The sequence below is a fragment of the Molothrus ater genome, chromosome 26 (assembly GCF_012460135.2).
Source record: "Molothrus ater isolate BHLD 08-10-18 breed brown headed cowbird chromosome 26, BPBGC_Mater_1.1, whole genome shotgun sequence".
Taxonomy (NCBI): Eukaryota; Metazoa; Chordata; class Aves; order Passeriformes; family Icteridae; genus Molothrus; species Molothrus ater.
This window is the reverse complement of record NC_050503.2, coordinates 4,080,527-4,095,189: the sequence shown is the minus strand read 5'-3', so window position 1 is coordinate 4,095,189 and position 14,663 is coordinate 4,080,527. Positions and strand designations below refer to the sequence as shown.

Genomic DNA, 14,663 nt, shown 5'->3' with positions numbered 1-14,663 from the left:
GGAATTTATTAGAAAATAAAGTGTTTAATAAAAGAGCAGCTCCTGCTCCCTTCACAGCACAGGGGAGGGTGGCGGGGGGGAGCAGGAGACGACGCAGGGACAGCGACAGGGCGGGGACAGGAGGAGGAGGAGGAGGAAAAGGAGGAGGAGGAGGCGCCCCCTCCCCAGCCCGCCTCCATCCAGTGTTTCCAATTCACACAACCGCGGGAAAAGCCCGGGGGGAGCCCGGGGGGGGTCCGGGAACAGCTCAGGACCCCGCCAGGTAAATCCCTGCGGAGGAAAGGTGGGCACAGAGGAGGGAGGGCACGGCCCTGGCCAGGCACGGGCACTGCCCAGCGGCCGGAGCTCGGTGCCAGCACCCCAAAGAGCAGGGAAAGGACCCTAAATACCCCAGGGAAGGGACCCCGTGCACCTCAAAGATCAAGAAACGGACCCCATGAACCCCAAAGAGCAGAAAAGGAACTCCCCCGTGCACCCCAAGGAGCAGGGAAAGGACCCTAAATACCCCAGGGAAGGGACCCTGAGCACCCCAAAAAGCAGGGAAAGGACACCAGGAACCCCACAGAGCAGAAAAGGGACTCCTGAGCACCCCAAGGAGCAGGGAAAGGACCCTAAACACCCCAGGGAAGGGACCCCCTGTTCCCCCAGGTCCCAGGGGATGGGGAGAGGACCCCGCACCCCCCAAGGCTGAGGGGAAGGGACCCCCCAGCCCCGTCTCCGTCCCCCCCCCGGCCGTACCTGTAGCAAACCTCTTCTTGACCAGCGACATGCGGTACCCGGCGCCCGCCAGCTCCACCTCCACTCCCGACAAGGTGCTGCCCTCGCTGCTGAACTGGGCGGCCACGGGACTGGGCTTACTGGGCCCCCCCAGCGGCTCCCAGCTGGCCGAGAGCCGCCCACAGCCTGGGGGGGACAGCGCAGGGGTTGGGGGGGTCGGGACGCGGAGCCCCCGCCCCGCGACCCCCGAGCAGGGTGGGCCCGGCCTCACCTCCCTGCCCCGGGGCACCGGGGATGTCCAGCAGCTTCCAGAGCAGCCGCTTCTCCTCCAGGTTCCTGCCGGGATAAGGGGGTGTCCTCAAGCCCCCACACCCCCAAAATTCAGCCCTTGCTGCCGATCCCCACATCCTGCCTTCCTTACCCCGTCAGCGTCCCCATTTCCCAGTCCAGGTTCCCCATTTCCCATTTCTCCCACCCTGCAGAGATTCAGGACCCCACTCCTGTGCTCCCCATCTTGGGCAAGTTTGGGACCCCCAGTCCTGTGTCCCCTCCACCCTGGGGGAGTTTGGGGCTCCCAGCTCTGTGTCATCCACCCTGTGAAGGCTTGAGAGCCCAGACCCTTCATCCCCCACCCTGTGAAGGTTTGGGACCCCAGACCTTTCATCCCTAACCCCTTTCAGACTCAGGATCCCAGACCCTTCATCCCCCACCCTGTGAAGATTTGGGACCCCAGACCCTTCATCCCCCACCCTGATAAGCCTCAGGACCCCAGACCCTTCATCCCCCACCCTGTGAAGGTTTGGGACCCCAGACCCTTCACCCCCCCATTCAACCTCAGGACCCCCCATCGCTCCTCTCCCCCCCTGTCCAGGTTCAGGACCCCAGACCCTTCATCACCCACCTCTTTCAGGCTCAGGACCCCAGACTCTCCACCTCCCCCTTGTTCAAGCTCAGGACCCCAGACCCTTCATCCCTGACTCCTTTCAGCCTCAGGACCCCAGACCCTTAATCCCCCACCCCTTTCAGCCTCAGGATCCCCCATCCCTCCTCTCCCCCCCCCGCCGCAGCCCAGCCCCGCTCTCTCCCCGTTCCCGCTCTCCCCGTTCCCGTTACCAGCTGGCCGCGGGCTGCAGCCGCAGGTTGGTCAGGGGCTCCTCCACGGGCAGCAGGACGTGCACGTTGCCCAGGGGCACGGGCAGTGCCAGGGCGGCCGCGTTGTAGCCGTACTCCACGCTGACCCGCGTGGCCCCGGGCGCGCAGTCCCAGCGCACGCAGAGCCGCAGCGGCGCCGAGCCGGGGCCCAGCCGCGAGAACTGCGGCACATCGAGGGGTTCAGGGGGGCACCGAGACCCTGCCGTGCCCAGGGGGGGTGCCCTGAGGGGCTCACCTGGTACTTGAGCAGCGCCACGTTGTAGTAGGAGGCGGCCGGGCTTTGCTCCGCCTGTTTCTGCAGGTGCCCGGTCAGCGCTGCCATGTTCAGCCAGAAGTCCTTGGTGCTGGGGTCGCTCTGGGAGGGGTCGCTGGGGGCGTGGGGGGAGAGGGGCAGCAGGGTCTGGGTACCCCCAGAAGCTGGCACCCCGGTACCCAGCTCCAAACCATGCCCAGAGCGCTGGGATCCCAAAACTCAGCTCCCCATCACTGCATTCCCAGGACACTCACAGCCCTGGAACCCCAAAAACTCTGCTCCCCATCCCTCAGCTCCTGAGGGTATCCCCAGGAAAACAGAGACACTCCGTACCCCAAAACCCACCCCCATCCCTGCATCCATCACTTTCCAAGATCCCTGTATCCCCCAGACACCCCCTGTACCCCAGAACCCGCCCCCATCCCTGCATCCATCACCTCCCAAGGTCCCTGAATCCCCCAGACACCCCCTGTACCCCAACTCCAGCCCCCCACCACTGCCCCCCGCACCTCGCGGGCTGTCCCCCCGGTGTCCCCCCGGTGTCCCCCGTGCCCACACCTGTAGAGCAGCTCGGCGTTGGGCAGGAACTGCTCGATGGCCCCGGCGTTGAGGAGGCGGAAGCTGAGCACGGGCGGGGCCGCGGGGCCGCCGAACACCCGCACGATGCCGGCGGGGAAGGACATGGTCAGCTCCCCTGTCACCTTCACCAGGCAGCTGCGGGGACACGCCGGGGCTCAGGACATGCCCCGGGCAGGACACGGCGGCCGGAGGGACCCCCATATTTCCGGCTCCCCCTCAGTTTTGGGGTCCCTTCCATGTTTTGGGGTCCATGTTCCAGAATCCCACCACCCCCCCCCCAGTTTTGGGGTCCCCCTGCAGTTTTGGGGTCGGATACAGCCCAGGGCTGTGGCTGTGGCCATGGTGACCCCCAGGTTTTTGGGGTCCCCCCCCCATGTTCCAGGATCCTCCCCCATGTTCCAGGATCCCTCTGCGGTTTTGGGGTCTCCCCCATTTTTGGGGGTCCCCCCCCATTTTTGGGGTGCCCATTTGGGTTTGGATACAGCCCAGAGCCGTGGCCATGGCCATGCTGACCCCCATGTTTTGAGGTCCCCCCCCCGTTTCCAGGATCCCCCTGCGGTTTTGGGGTCTCCCCCCATTTTTGGGGTCTCCCCCCATATTTCCAGCTCCCCCCCAGTTTTTGGGGTCCCTCCCATGTTTTGGGGTCCCCCCCCGCGTTTTTGGGGTGCCCCAAGTAAGGTCTGGATACATCCCAGGGCCCCGAGGCTCCCGGCTGGAACGGAGCGAGCGACGTCCCCGAGCTCCGAGCAGCGGCTGCACCCCCACAGCACCCCTGGGACACCCCCAAATCCTCTGAACGCCGGGACCCCCCCGTACCTGTCGGCGTCGCGCCCCTTGAAATAGGCGTGCACGTACTCGGTGAAGGCGGTGGCCACGGGCAGCGCGTCCTGCGAGCCCAGCACCACGGGGCTGGGACCGCGCGACAGCCCTAGCGAGGGGGCAGAGGGGTCAGCGCAGGGCTGGCACCCCCAGCCCAACCCCCCCGGGATCCCCCCGGGACGCACCGAGCGCCGGCGGGGCCACGGTGAAGAAGCCGCGCTCGCTCAGGCTGGCGGGAGCCGAGTGCGAGGGGCCGCAGCTCCAGGAGGGCGAGGGGCTCAGCGAGCGCGACTGCCGGGGCAAGGCGGGCTGGGGTGGGTGTCTGCACACCCGCACCCCCGGATTCTGCATCCTTGAATCCCTGCACCCCTGAATTCTGCAGCCCCGCACCCCGAATTCCGCATCCCTGCAACCCCGCATCCCCGAATTCCACATCCTCGCACCCCCGAATTCCACATCCCTCCATCGCCAAATTCCGCATCCCTGCACCCCTGCATCCCCGAACTCCGTATCTCTGCATCCCTGAATTCCACATCCCTGTATCCCCGCACCCCCAAATTCCACATCCCTGCACCCCTGAATTCCACATCCCTGCATCCCCGAACTCCACATCCCTGCATCCCCAAATTCCACATCCCTGCACGCCCGAATTCCACATCCTTGCATTCCCAAAATCCTGCATCCCTGCATTCCCACATCCTCAATCCCCGAATTCCCAAATCCTGCATCCCCCAGGGATGCTCCCAAACTCGGTATCCCTGCACCCCACGCCCCTGAATCCTTGTATCCCCAAATTCCCACATCCCTGAATTCCCACATCCCTGAATCCCCACATCCCTGAATCCTCAAATTCCCACACCCCGAATTCCAACATCCCCAAATTCCCACACCCCCAAATTCCCCCACTCCAAATTCCCACACCCTCGAATTCCTGCATCCCCAAATTCCCACATCCCTGAATCCCCACACATCAAATTCCTACACCCCGAATCCCCACACCCCCAAATTCCCACACCCCCGAACCCCCAAATTCCCACCCCCTCCATCCCACCCCCTTCACCCGTCCCCATCCCCTTCCCCTTTCTCATTCCCCAGGGAATCTCCTCCCAGTGCCCCCTTCCCCGCGCCGCCATTCCCATACTGGGAGCACTGGGAAGCCGGGGCGTGTCTGACCGCCCCTCCTGGGGGTCCCCGCGCCCCTCCCCAGCCCGGGGGTCCCCACGCCCCCCCAGCCCGGCCCCGCACCAGGTCGCTGTTGCTGCCCGCGGCCGGCCCGGCCGGCGGCCGCTTGGTGCGGGAGCGGCGCGGGGGGGCCACGAGAGGAACGTCCCGGGGGGCAGCGCTGGGCCAGGAGGGCACAGAATCTGGGGGGGGGCACGAATGGGGGGGTGAGGGGAGAGCCCCGACATGGCCGGACCCCCCCCCCTCCCCGGAATCCAGGACCACCCCCCAGGAATTGGGCAGGGCTCAGTTTTGGGGTGGGGGGTGGAGTTGGGGTGATGGGGGGGCAGAGTTGGGGGTGATGAGGGCAGATTTTGGCATTATGGGGGCAGATTTAGGTGTTTGGGGGGGCAGGGTTAAGGGTAATGGGGGGCAGAGTTGGGGGCTATGGGGGGCACAGTTTGGGTTAATTGGGGGGCAGAATTTGGGGTCATGGGGGGCACAGTTCAGGTTAATTGGGGGGCAGAATTTGGGGTCATTGGGGGGGTAGAGTTTGGGGTCACTCAGGACAGAGTTTGGGGGTTATGGGGGGCACAGTTCAGGCTAATTGGGGGGCACAGTTCGGGGTCATGAGGGCTGATTTAGAGGTAACGGGGGGCCAGGGTTAAGGATAATGGGGCGGGGGGCAGAGTTGGGGGCTGTAGAAGTCACATTTAGGGGCAACATGGGGCAGCTCTCCCCCCACTCACCCGGCTCCGACTGCAGAGGGGGGGTCCCAGCCGTGCCCCCCTCGCTTAGCCTGGTCCCCGGCCCTTGGCAGCCCCAGGGAGAGGGGCTGGAGGACTCCCCCCCGCTCGGGGGGGCCGGCGAGGAGGACGATGAGGAGGCCGAGTTGGAGGAAGGACGCGTCGGGGGGGGCTGCTCCCCACCGGGGCTGCGGGGTCTGCCCCAGACCGGGGGATCCCCAAAAGGGTCCGGCGAGGGCGCTTCCCGCGGGGCGGGGCCGCTGAGGCAGCGGCTGCGACCCCGGGGCGCGACCCCCGCCTCCCCCCAGAGCCCCTCGGCGCCGGGGCCGCTGAAAACGGCGAAGTTGGGGGCCTCGGGGAGGCGGCCGGAGGGGCTGCGGGGCCGCGGGGCCCAGGCGCTGCTGCTGCTGCTGCTGCTGCTGGCGGGGGGCGGCTCCGCTTTGGGGCCGGGGCTCTGCGGCGTCCCCGGCTGCGGGGTCCAGGGCCGGGAGTCCGGGGAGGGACCGGGCGCGGGGTGCGAGGGCGAGTCCAGCCCCGAGTCCTCCACGTTCTCCGGGGACGAGGAGGAGAAGGGCGACGAGGATGAGGTGAGGACGTAGGAGCGGGGAGCTGCGGGACAGCCCCGATCAGAGCGCGGCCCCTGCCCTGCCCCGCCGGGGTTCCCGTCCCGCCCCCCAGATCCTCACCCGGGAATTCCCCCGTTCCCATCCCGCCCCCCAAATCCTCACCCGGGAATTCCTCTGCCTCCAACGCCGACTCCAGGGGGGGCCCGAAGAGCTCGGCTGAGGGTGGCGTGTCCTGGGGGGGCTTCCCGGGGCCGCTGGGACAGGGACAGAGTGGGGGGGCTCAGAGCCTGCTCGGGACCCTCCAGGAATGGGGGGTGGCCACCCCATGGCACCCCAATCCTTCCCTGTCCCCTACCTGTTCACCTGCGCCGCTGGGAGAGCCCTCCCCGTGCTGTCACCTGCAGGGAGAGGGGACACTGCGCTGCACCCCACATGGACCCCTCGTGTGCCCCCCAAATCCTCAGGACCCCCAGCCCAGTCTCACCTGCTGCCAGTGTCCCCTCAGGGTCTGTGTCACTGCAGGCCGGGGTCAGGGACACTGTGTGACCTGCGGGGGGGGGGGGGATGTCACCGTGAGGGGACACGGAGCCACGGGGACCCTGGGGTGGCTCAGGAAGGGTGGGGTGTCCCCAAGGAAGGGGGCTTAGGAGCATGTGATGTCCCCAGAGACTGGGTTTAAGGAAGGGTGGCATTGTCCCTAAGGAAGGGGGCTCAGGAATGATGTGATGTCCCTAAGGAAAGGGGCTCAGGAAAGATGTGATGTCCCCAAGAAGGGGGTCAGGAAGGATGAGATGTCCCCAAGCAGTGGCTCTCAGCCTCGGTGCCACCCCCCAGGCCACCACACGCCCGCAGTGCCACTTACGGGACGCCTGCCTCCTGACGGTGCCCTGCAAGAGAAGGGGACAGGGGTGAGGTGACCCCGGGAATTCTGGGGGTCCCCACAGCCCCCCAGGCTCACCCCAACGCCGGGGGCCAGGATGAGATTCCCCACGGTGGCCTTGAGCTGCTCCACGGCGGCCTCGGCGCTGCCGGGCGCCTCCCGCGGCTGCACCGGTTTGATGTGGACGTAAAACTTGCGCGGCTCGTCCTCGTCATAGTCGGAGTCGCTGGAGGAACAGCCGGGATTCTCCACCTCACCTGAGCCCATGTCAAGGCAATGCCTGGCTGGAATCCCCCTTGGATCCCCCAAAAATGCCCAGTCAGATTTCCCCTTGGATTCCCCACAAATGCCTGGTTGGAATTCCCCTGGATCCCCCAGAAATCCCTGCTTGGAGTTCCCCTTGGATCGCCCAAAAATCCCCAGTTGGAATTGTCCTTGGATCCCCCAAGTATCCCTGCTTGGAATTCCCTTCAGATCCCTCAAAAATCCCTGGCTGGAATTCCCCTTGGATCCCCCCCCACAAGAAAAAAAGCCTGCTTGGAATTGTCCTTGGATCCCCCAAAAATCCCTGCTTGGGGTTGCCCTTGGATCCTCCAAGAATCCCCCCCTTTTCCAAGGATACTGCGGGCGCTGTCCGGGCGCACGGTGAATCCGTCCTCGTCCACCTCGGGGCAGCCCTGCAGGGACACACCCCGACATTCCCAGTGCTCCCAGTTTGGGAATGACGGCGCCGGGGCGGGGCACTGGGACACTCACCAGGTCATTATCCGGAGATTCCCTGGGGAATGAGGGGGAGAGTCAGGGGATGTGGGAATTCAGGGATGTAGGGATGTCGGAAATCAGGGATGCAGAAATTCGGGGATGTGGGAATTCAGGGATGAAACAATGCAGGGATGCCAGGACGTGGAATGTGGGAATGCAGGGATGCAGGAACTCTGGGATGCGGGGATTGAGGCTCTTACACAGCATCACGCTCCCGCTCCTTACGGCTCAAGCCCGGGATCCGGAACGCTTTGCTCCGGCTCCTCTTGGGTCCTGGGGAAAGCAGGAGCAGGGTGAGGAAGGGCCTCCACAGCCCCCGGGACTCCCAGCTGGATGCAGACGTACTTGCCTTCCTGCGCTGGAGCCAGCCGGTACTCGTCGAAATCCAACGCTCCTGCCATGGAGAGTGGGATCAGCCCGGGATCAACCCAGGATCAGCCCAAGATCAGCCCGGGATCAGACTGGGATCAACTTGGGACCAGCTGGGATCAACCCGGGATCAACCCAAATCAGCCTGGGATCAACCCAGGATCAGCCAGGGTCAGGCTGGAATCAGCCTGGGATCAGCCCGGGATCAATCCGGGACCAGCCTGGGACCAGCCTGGGATCAACCCAGGATCAGCCTGGAATCAATCCGGGATCAGCTGGGATCAGCCTGGCATCAACCCAGGATCAGCCAGAATCAACCTAGGATCAGCCAGAATCAGCCTGGGAAAAGCCCGGGACCAGCTGGGATCAACCTGGGATCAGGCCATGATGAGCCAGGATCAGTCTGGGATCAACCCGGGACCAGCCCAGGATTAGTCAGGATCAGCTGGGATCAGCCCAGGATCAGCCCAGGATCATCAGGGATCAACCCAGGATCAACCCGGGATCATCAGGGGCCCATCCCCGCCCAGGTGGGACCCCCGGGCTCACCTGGCCGCTCTCTCCCCGTGCCCTTGCTCTCGGCAAACCTCCGGAGCAGCATCTCCGTGCCGATGTTCTCCACGTTCTGCTTGAACTCCTCGTGGACCTGGGGGGGCAAAAAGGGAAGGGGACATGGAATAAAGAGGGGAAATGGGAATGGGGAGGGGGTCACTCACCTGGGGACTCACCTGGCCGATCTGGACGTGGGTGTCCTCCACGGAGTGCGAGTAGGAGCCGATGAGCCCCTTCATGTGCCGCAGGTGGGCTTCTTCCACCTCCTGGAAGCGCTGGAGCGGGGAAAAACAGCGGTCAGGAAGGGGGGGCATCCCCAGGGATCAGCAGGTGGGCAGGGAAGGGTTTGGGATGTGTGGGATGTTCCCAGGTGGGCAGGGAAGGGTTTGGGATGGGTGGGATGTGTCCCCAGGGATCCCATCTCTTCCCAAATCCCACCAATGCCCATCCACACCCAAATCCCATCAGTTCCCATCCCTTTCCCAGTTCCCATCAGTTCTCGTCCCTTCCCAAGTCCCAGAAGAGCCCATCCCTGCCCACATCCCAGCCATACCCATCCTTTCCCCAGTTCCCATCAATGCCCACCCCTCTCCCAGTTCCCATCTGTGCCCACCCCTCTCCCAGTTCCCACCAGTTCCCATCCCTCTCCCAGTTCCCACCAGCTCCCAGCCCTCTCCCAGGGGTGCCAGCCGTGCCCACCATGGCCGAGTCCAGCATGCGCTGCTCGAAGTCGGCGCGGGCAGCGTTGTATTTTTCCACCGCCCTCCGCAGAGCCTCGCCCGCCTTCCGCGACTTCAGCTCCGCCTGCGCCACCGCCGGGCACGGGGACAGCCAGGGACAAGGACAGGGATCGTCAGGAATGGGACAGAGACCACCAAGGGGGACAGGGGACAGCCAGGGACAGCCAGGGACAAGGACAGGGATCGTCAGGAATGGGACAGGGGACAGCCAGGGGGGACAGGGGACAGCCGGGGGACAATAGGGACAAGGCCAGGGATCGTCAGGAACAGGACAGGGACCGTCAGGGAGGGGACAGGGAACGGCAAGGAACAGCTGAGAAAAGGACAGGGATCATTAGGGAGGGTACAGAGGACAGCCAAGGGACAGCCAGGGGAATGACAGGGATCATCAGGAACAGGACATGGGACAGCCAGGGGACAGCCGGGACAAGGTAAGGGATTGTCAGGGAGGGGACAGGGGACAGCCAGGACAAGGACAGAGACCATCAGGGAGGGGACAGGGACCTCCTGGGGGGGTACAGGGACTCCAGGCAGGGGACAATGATCACTGTGGCACAACAGGACCATCGAGGGAGGGTCAAGAATCACCAGGGAAGGGACACGGACCACTGAGGGGGGTGACAGGGACAGCAGGGAGGAGGCAGAACCACCACGAGGGAAAGGGACCACCAAGGACGGGACAAGAACCACCAACAGGAGTTAGGGACCACGCAGAGGGACACGGGGACCCTGAGGGGGGGACACTGGGGGTGGCACCTTGTCGATCTCCTTCTGGCTGGTGCCCTCCTTGCGCAGCCGCTCGTACTCCTGGCACTTGCTGTGGTAGCTCTCCTTGGACTTGGGCAGCAGCTGGGCCACCCCGTGCAGCAGCTGCACGGCCTCCAGCGTCCCTGCCACCTCCTCCTTGGACTGTGGGGACACAGCAGCGTGGGCAGGGCTGGCTGGGGACGCCGGGGAGGGGACAGGGCCGGGGAGGGGACGGCGCTACCTTCTTGTGCACCCGGCCTTGCTCCTCGCCGTAGCGCGAGATCTCCTTGATGAGGTCGTGCAGCTTCTTCATCAGCTCCAGGTGGCACAGGGCCAGCTTGTCCGAGGAGATGCGGAAAACCTCCCACAGAGGCGCGAAGGTCCTGCTCGGGGGGCCACCACAACGGTCACCAGGGGGTCCCCAAAGCCACCTCAAGGTGCCCCAGACCCCCCCCCCCCGTACCCCAGCTGGGTCCCGTTCGTGGCCATCTTCGACAGCTTCACCATGGCCTTGGCGTAGTTCTCCTCGATGGCGGCCCTGGGGATGGTGGGGAGGGGGATTTAGGATGGAACCAGGGTTTTGGGGACCCCCCCAAAGGGTTCTGGGGAGCCCCCAGGGTGTCCCCAGCCCCGGGTACCTCTCCCGGACGAAGTCAGCGAGCTCCTTGGTGGAGATCTGCCCGTGCTTCATGTTGTGGTAGAGGACGTCGAAGCCGTGGTTCTTCTCACCCTGCCAGGGGAGCCCCCCCACTCAGATCCCAAATCCCAAGGGACCCCCACACCCCCTTTTCCCTGGGAGCAGCGTCTGGAGCGGCCCAAACCCCCCCAAAATTGGGGTGCTGAATTTCCCCCCCCCCCCCCGCCCCGACTCCAAACCAGCCCTCCCTAGGACAGGCTGGGCAGAACCCCAAAAATCCCCGGGGTTATTTCGGGTGCTGCCCCACACCCACAAAGTGGCTCCACCTCAGCCCCCACCCACCCCCCGCAGCCGCGCTGGGGGTGCAGGTGAACCCCCAGGGGAAACTGAGGCAGGAGGAAGAGGAAGGTGGCGGCAGCCGCCGGATGAACCAGGAAGCGCCGGCCACGCGACTTCCCCCGCCCCCCCCCATCGGGCTGGGGACCCCCAGGGAGGGGGGGACAGTGATGTCACCACGGCGGGGAGACCCCCCGACCACCCCCCCACACCGCCCACCCCCCAATTAATTAATAAACAGCGTTAATTAAGGTGCCGGGCTTTGAAAATTCACCTCCCCCAAGGGCGGGGGGGCCTCTGAGGGTGGGGGGCACCCACGGAGGGGTGGGGGGCACCCAAGGCGGGGGTCCCAGCTTACCCAGAAGTGCTCGGTGAAATAGGACATCTTGGAGGGGGGGGGCAGCGGCGCGGGGACCCCGCAGCTCAACTCCCGGCGCCCTGGGGGGACACCGGGACATTACCGGGGGAGGGGTCCGGGGGGGCTCCGCGGGGTCGCACCCACCCGTTTTTCTCGGTTTTGCCGGGAAAACGCAGCCCCGTGGTCATGGAAACCGCAGAGTCCCCCCCGGCGCTGCTCCCTGCCAGCGACCCCTCCCCAAGGTGTGCGGCACCCCGGGGTACCGGGGGGGCACCGGGGAGGGCACCGGGGGGGCCCCGGGGCGGCGCTGGGCCCGACACCAGATACGCAGATCAATAATAAATGAGCGGCTGCTGCGTGCGGCGGCGGCTGCTCCCACACCCGGCCCTGCCCGTGCCCCCTGGGCCCCACCAAAAACTCCCCCCAAAACACCCCCGCACCCCCAGGAACCCCCGCCCCACAGAAAAAATGATCCAAGCATCCCGACCCCCCCCCCTAAATTTGCCGCGCTGGGGATCCCCGAGCAGAGCAGCCCCCCAGGCATTCAGTGGGGGGACCCCCAGATGTGCCTCCCACCCCAGATGTGCCTCCCACCTTGGGCTGTGCCCCCCCCAACCCCGGTCTGTGCCCCCCCCCGAACCCGCTCCCCATCATGCACCGGAGAAAAACAGGAAACCCCAAAAATTCGCGCCTGGTTGGCGCCACCGGGGGAGGCGCCCCCGACTCACCCTGGGCTGTTGGGGGGTTCGCGGGGCCCCCCCGAGCATCCTCGGCGTGCCGAGGGTCTGGAGGGGTTCAAGGGGGGGGGTCAGGGCACGCTGCAGCCCCCCCAAACCCGCTCCGAGCCCCCGCCGCTGCCCGGTCCCTCCTCACGGGTTCCGCCACCTGTGTCACGAGCGGGGCGGGCTCAGCGCGGCCACCCGGTAAAAGGGGGGGGAGAAAAGCTGGGAGGGGTCTCGGGGGGGGGCTCGGGGCCCGCAGGAATCCCCCCCCCCCCAGCCCCGCCGGTCCCGGGCGGCCGCAAACGCCACGAACGCGCCGCCGGCCAAAGTCCCCGCGGCCACCGAGTCCCCGAGCGGGACGGGGGGTGCGGGGTGGGGGGAGCTGCGGCACCGGGACCCCCCCCGCGCCCCAAAACCGGGCGGTTCGGGCCACCCGCAGCCGTGACCTTCAGCGCGGGGCGCGGGGGACCCCCCCGGAGGATGCGGGGCGACGGGAAGGGGAGGGCCCGGTTCAGGAACGCGGGGGGGGGCTGCGCACCCCAAAACCCCCCGGGATCGGGAGGCACCACGGGGGTTTTTATTTTTGGGGCGTGCACCCCTAAAATGAAAAAGGAGGGAAAGCGCCGAGCGGAGCCCTGCACCTGCAGCGCGGGGAGGCGGCGGGGGGGCCGCCCGCAGCACCGGGAGCGGGCTCGTGGCCAGCGGGGGCTGCACCGGTGCACCGGGGCGTTATTAACGGTGGGCGCCGGGGCGGCGCGGTGCGGTGCGGTGCGGCGGGGCGCGGTGCACAGCGAGGGGAGGGGGGGGATCCCCGGTACGGCGGGGGCGGCGCGGGGATGCACCCTCGCACCCCGGTGAGGGCGATGCTGCGGGGGCGGCGGGGGGGAACCCGCGCGGGAACGGCGGGGCCGGGGGAGCTGCGCGGCGGGGCCGCGGCGGGGGCACTCCGGGACGGGACGGGACCCCCGTGCGGGGCGCGGGGCCGGGGCGCGGTGCCCGCTCCGGAGAGGACGCGGGACTCACCTGCGGGGCCGCCGCCCCCGCCCCGCTCCGCTGCCGCCGCCGCCCCGGGACCGCGGCGGGACCGCGCTGGGGGCGGTGCTGGCCACGCCCCCTCCCCCCGAGCAGCGCCTCCATTGGCCGGCGCGCCCGGCAGCGGTGACCGCAGCCAGCGGCCGCCGCTTCCCATTGGTCGAGGCGCCGCCGCGCCGCGCGCGGGGAGGGGGCTCATTTGCATTTTTAAAGCGGCCGCCGCCCCAAAGCGCGGCGGGAGCGGCGCGGGGGGAGATGCGCGAGCGGAGCCGCCGGTACCGGAGAGCGGCACTGGAGCTGGAGCTGCCGCCGTCCCCCCGGGTGTCACCCATCCCGAGCTGTCACCTCCCTCCCGGGACTGCCGCCACCGCGCGCGCTCCGCCCCCCGAGCTCCCGGTGCAGCTCCCGGGGCGGCGGCTCCCCCACGACCCTGCCGGTGTCACCGCACCCGCGGTGCCCAGCTGTGTCCCCCCCCTACACCCGCCGCCGGTGCCAGCCGGTGCCTCGCACCCCGCTGAGCTCATGGCCCGGCTGTCACCGGCTGTCACCGGCGCAGCTGCGGGAGCGTCCCCGCGGGCAGGGACCCGGCGGAGGGCGGGGGATGTGGGGGACATTCCCGTATCCCCGTCGGGAATCCACCGAACATCCCGCCGAGACGGGGGACGCGCCGGCCCCGCGGTGCCACCGGAGCCGGGACGGCGGGGACGTCACGCGGCGGTTTCGGTTACGCCGCCTTTTGTCCCGGCGACACCTGGCAGGTGCCACCGCGCCCGGATGGCAGTGCCAGGCCCAGCCGGTGGCACCGCGGCAGCGCCGGTGGGCTCGGGGCCGGGGGGCTGGAGACCCCTCCCCAGCTCCACGCACGGCTCCGCCAGGGTCAGGCCTCTGCTGGCGCTGCCACCGCGGGCGCTGCCACCCCCTCGGCCCCGCGGTGTCCCCCGGAGAAGCCCCCGCTGGGACCCCTCCCCAGAACCCAAAGCCACTGGGACCAGTCAGAGCAGAGTGGGGGGCTCAGAGGGGGCTGGGGGGACAGGGACAGCCCTGGGGACAGCCCCGAGCCTGGGGCTGTCACACCTGGGCTCCAGGGGAGCCAACCCCCCCTGAGCCCCCTCCCCAAAACAGCCCCGCTGGAGCAAAGGGCTGGGAACCAGGGGATTTTGGCGAAGGGGAGGTTTGGGATTGGCTGGGGGGGGTGGGAAGGGGAATTTGGAGGTGGCCATGCGGGGCTTTGAGGGGGTTTTGTCCCCTGGTCCTGCCAGCCCCGTGCTGCCCACAGGGCTGAGCACGGGGACCCCCCCGCAGCACCGAGGAGGCTCCGACCCCCCCCCTCCCAAAAATCCCCCCAAAATCCGCGGGGGCCGAAGGCAGCGGGTGCAGCCCCCTCCTCCTCCTCCTCCTGCTGCTGCTGCTGGTGGGGCCGGGGGCGGCGGGGCTGGGATGCAGGGATGGGGATGGGGATGGCGTTGTCATGGCAACCCCGCATCCAGCCTCAGCCTCGGCGCTGCCGCACCGCAGCGCATCCACCCCCCCTCCCC

The 14,663-nt window shown here is 67.6% G+C and overlaps 1 protein-coding gene across 3 annotated transcripts; it reads right to left on the bottom strand.

Annotated features, from left to right (window-relative positions):
- Nucleotides 1-4: 4 nt before the first annotated feature.
- FCHO1 (FCH and mu domain containing endocytic adaptor 1) lies at nucleotides 5-13,190 on the bottom strand. 3 transcript variants are annotated; one of them, XM_036399400.2, is made up of 29 exons: nucleotides 13,120-13,190; nucleotides 12,103-12,259; nucleotides 11,375-11,454; nucleotides 10,682-10,773; nucleotides 10,507-10,581; nucleotides 10,285-10,426; nucleotides 10,053-10,205; nucleotides 9,256-9,360; nucleotides 8,733-8,831; nucleotides 8,554-8,650; nucleotides 7,985-8,029; nucleotides 7,836-7,908; nucleotides 7,630-7,651; nucleotides 7,496-7,550; nucleotides 6,952-7,130; nucleotides 6,856-6,880; nucleotides 6,478-6,540; nucleotides 6,349-6,391; nucleotides 6,156-6,247; nucleotides 5,431-6,036; nucleotides 4,766-4,884; nucleotides 3,706-3,811; nucleotides 3,518-3,629; nucleotides 2,681-2,836; nucleotides 2,105-2,237; nucleotides 1,831-2,030; nucleotides 989-1,053; nucleotides 739-903; nucleotides 5-270 (listed from the first exon to the last, which is right to left on the bottom strand). In XM_036399400.2, exons 3-29 carry the CDS (start codon nucleotides 11,399-11,401, stop codon nucleotides 248-250), a joined length of 3,072 nt encoding a protein of 1,023 aa, XP_036255293.1. In that variant the 5' UTR covers nucleotides 11,402-11,454; nucleotides 12,103-12,259; nucleotides 13,120-13,190; the 3' UTR covers nucleotides 5-247. The 3 variants fall into 3 exon arrangements, with proteins under 3 accessions (XP_036255293.1, XP_036255295.1, XP_036255294.1); XM_036399402.2 differs by having other exon boundaries at nucleotides 6,958-7,130; XM_036399401.2 differs by lacking the exon at nucleotides 13,120-13,190 and having other exon boundaries at nucleotides 12,103-12,314.
- Nucleotides 13,191-14,663: the final 1,473 nt, after the last annotated feature.